At 51.8% G+C, this 2500-nt stretch overlaps 1 protein-coding gene across 3 annotated transcripts in view; it reads left to right on the plus strand.

Moving 5' to 3' along the window:
• lili (LMBR1-like protein lilipod) overlaps window positions 1-2500 on the plus strand; it is a 95271-nt gene that overhangs the window by 45317 nt on the left and 47454 nt on the right. For all 3 annotated transcript variants that reach the window (XM_086533946.1, XM_086533948.1, XM_086533945.1), the window contains exon 2: window positions 1081-1214. In XM_086533946.1, the coding sequence (XP_086390072.1) occupies window positions 1081-1214 (134 nt within the window). The remainder of the gene's footprint in view (window positions 1-1080; window positions 1215-2500) is intronic.

The raw sequence follows: 2500 nt of genomic DNA on the forward strand, positions 1-2500 counted from the left end.
TCATTTATTTTTCTCTTTTTTTTGTTAGTGGGTTTGGGTTATTATTGGATGGTTTGCCTTTTTTATTTGTTTGTATAGGGGGGGGGGGAATGCTTTAGTTTTCATTTTATTTATATATTTATTTATTTATTTATTTATTTATGTGGGTTCATTTATTCGCGGTTTGGACCCCTGTTTTTTATACTTTCTTGTGTTTTTTTCATCTTTTTATTTCACTTTTTTTTCGTTATTTCCTCGTTTTATATCTTTGGCCTCAACGCTCGGGTTCTCTGGAGTGTAACGGGGCAGCGTGACTCACCGGCAGGCGGGGATGACCTCGTCGGTGTGTGTGTGTGTGTGTGTGTGTGTGTGTGTGTGTGTGTGTGTGTGTGTGTGTTTAGCGGGCTGTGTGCATGTACTTGTGCGTTTTCTTGCGTGCTAATGCCTCTCTAAATAAACAAATAGACGAACCCGCACACGCACACACATACACATACACATACACATACACATACACATACAGGCAAACACCGGAATGTTTAGAGGCAGATGTAGCCGGAGACAGAGAGGAGGAGAAGAAGACTGGAGAAGCACTTGGCATTCTGTCGCGCTGTCTTTCTCTCTCTCCCTCTCCCCCTCTCCCATCCGCTGCCCCCACCCCTACCCCTCCCCCTCCTAGACTGCCCTAGTTATCACCTAGTACCGATTGTAAAATTCTCGACGTCATCATCATCATTATCATCATTAGGAGCGAGAGGGGGGAGAGAGAGAGAGAGAGAGAGAGAGAGAGAGAGAGAGAGAGAGAGAGAGAGAGAGAGAGAGAGAGAGAGAGAGAGAGAGAGAGAGAGAGAGAGAGAGAAATCGGAGTTAGATAAAGGAGTAAACCTCCCCGTGAGAAATAATGCAGGCTCGTCCCAGGCGATGATGCCCTCCCCCCCCACCCCGAGTGACGTCACAAAATTACTCATATCCAACGACGTCACGCTTCTGTTCACGACGTCACGGAAGTGCCGCCAGTGCCGCATCCATCACCTGTTGAAAAAAAGTGTTGCCGCAGACACGTCGACTGACCGCTTCTCCTTTTCCTTCTCTCCCTCACAGCTGTTCCTGGTGCTGCTGCTGCTGCTGTCGGTAGCGTCGCACGTGGTGGTGCTGCGGTACCGGCGACGTGAGGCGGCGCACCTCCCGCCGCCGCGACACACCGACGACGATGAGGCCGCCGTGGACCGCATCGCGTGAGTACCCGTGCCGTAGAGTGCGAGCCTGCCTAGGCCTACTTGCGACTTGCTTCTTCCTTGGCCGCTTGTCCCGTTCCTGGCTCGCTGTGCTCTTCTCGATCCGTGTCGAGGGAGGTTTTTTTTTTCTCTCGCTTTTTCTTTTCTTTTCTTTCTCTCTTTCTCTTTCTTTCTTTCTTTCTCATTCTCTTTTCTCTTTCTGATTCCTTCCTTGTTCACTCTCTCTCTCTCTTCTTTCTTTCTTTCTCATTCTCTTTTCTCTTTCTGTTTCCTTCCTTGTTCACTCTCTCTCTCTCTCTTCCTCTTTTTCTCTCCCTCTCTCTCTCTCTCTCTCTCTCTCTCTCTCTCTCTCTCTCTCTCTCTCTCTCTCTCTCTCTCTCTCTCTCTTTCTTTATCCCCTTCCCCTTCCCCCTCCCTCCCCCCTCTCCCCTTACCCCCTCCATCCTCTGCCTCCCCTCCTCTCCCCTCTTTCCACCCCTCCCCTCAGAGCCTCCAAGGCGTGTAACTTACTTCCGCAATTGGACTCCGGCTGGCATTGTAGGCCTATCTATCGTCTCGATTATCTTAATTTCACTCTTCTGGTCGCATCGCTGCAGCTGTCTCGTTGTCTCATCACACTCTGCCTTGGGGGTTGCCATCCGATCATCACTGTCTTCACATCACCATCCTTGTGACTTTGTATCGTTAGACCGTCACCATCACAGTCCTACCATCATCATTCATGTCATATCGTCACTGTCATCACAAAATCACCGGCACCATACTCGTCTTAGCGGGACCTCCATTACTCATCACCCCCATCACGTATCATCACCATCACTCATCATCACCATCACCGCTTTCATCACCATCACCCATCACTATGATTAACTATCTCCTTCCTCCCACAATGCATCTCCTCCTCCCTCTCCCTTCCTCCCGCAATACATCTCCTCCTCCCTCTCCCTTCCTCCCTCAATACATTCCACCTCCCTCAATGCATCGCCTCCTCCCTCTCCCTCTTCCTCCCTCTTCCTTCCTCCTTCCTCCCTCTTCCTCCCTCTTCCTCCCTCAATGCATCGCCTCCTCCCTCTCCCTCCCTCCCTCCCTCCCTCCCCGTTCGGACACCGGGCAGCCGTCGCGCCGGTGTCCTTGCGCGCGTGTCCTTGCGTGAGCGGTGATTGCCGTGCTCGCGTCTTGTCGTGTAGGATCGCCGGTCGCCTGCGGGATGGATAGGGAAGGGAAGGGGGGGGGGGAGAAGGGAGGGGAGGGGTAGTGGTGGGAGGGGAGGGGCTATAGGGATGGGG

This window comes from Penaeus japonicus, unplaced genomic scaffold (assembly GCF_977035675.1).
Source record: "Penaeus japonicus unplaced genomic scaffold, GWHDUDI00000001_assembly GWHDUDI00000040, whole genome shotgun sequence".
Lineage (NCBI taxonomy): Eukaryota > Metazoa > Arthropoda > Malacostraca > Decapoda > Penaeidae > Penaeus > Penaeus japonicus.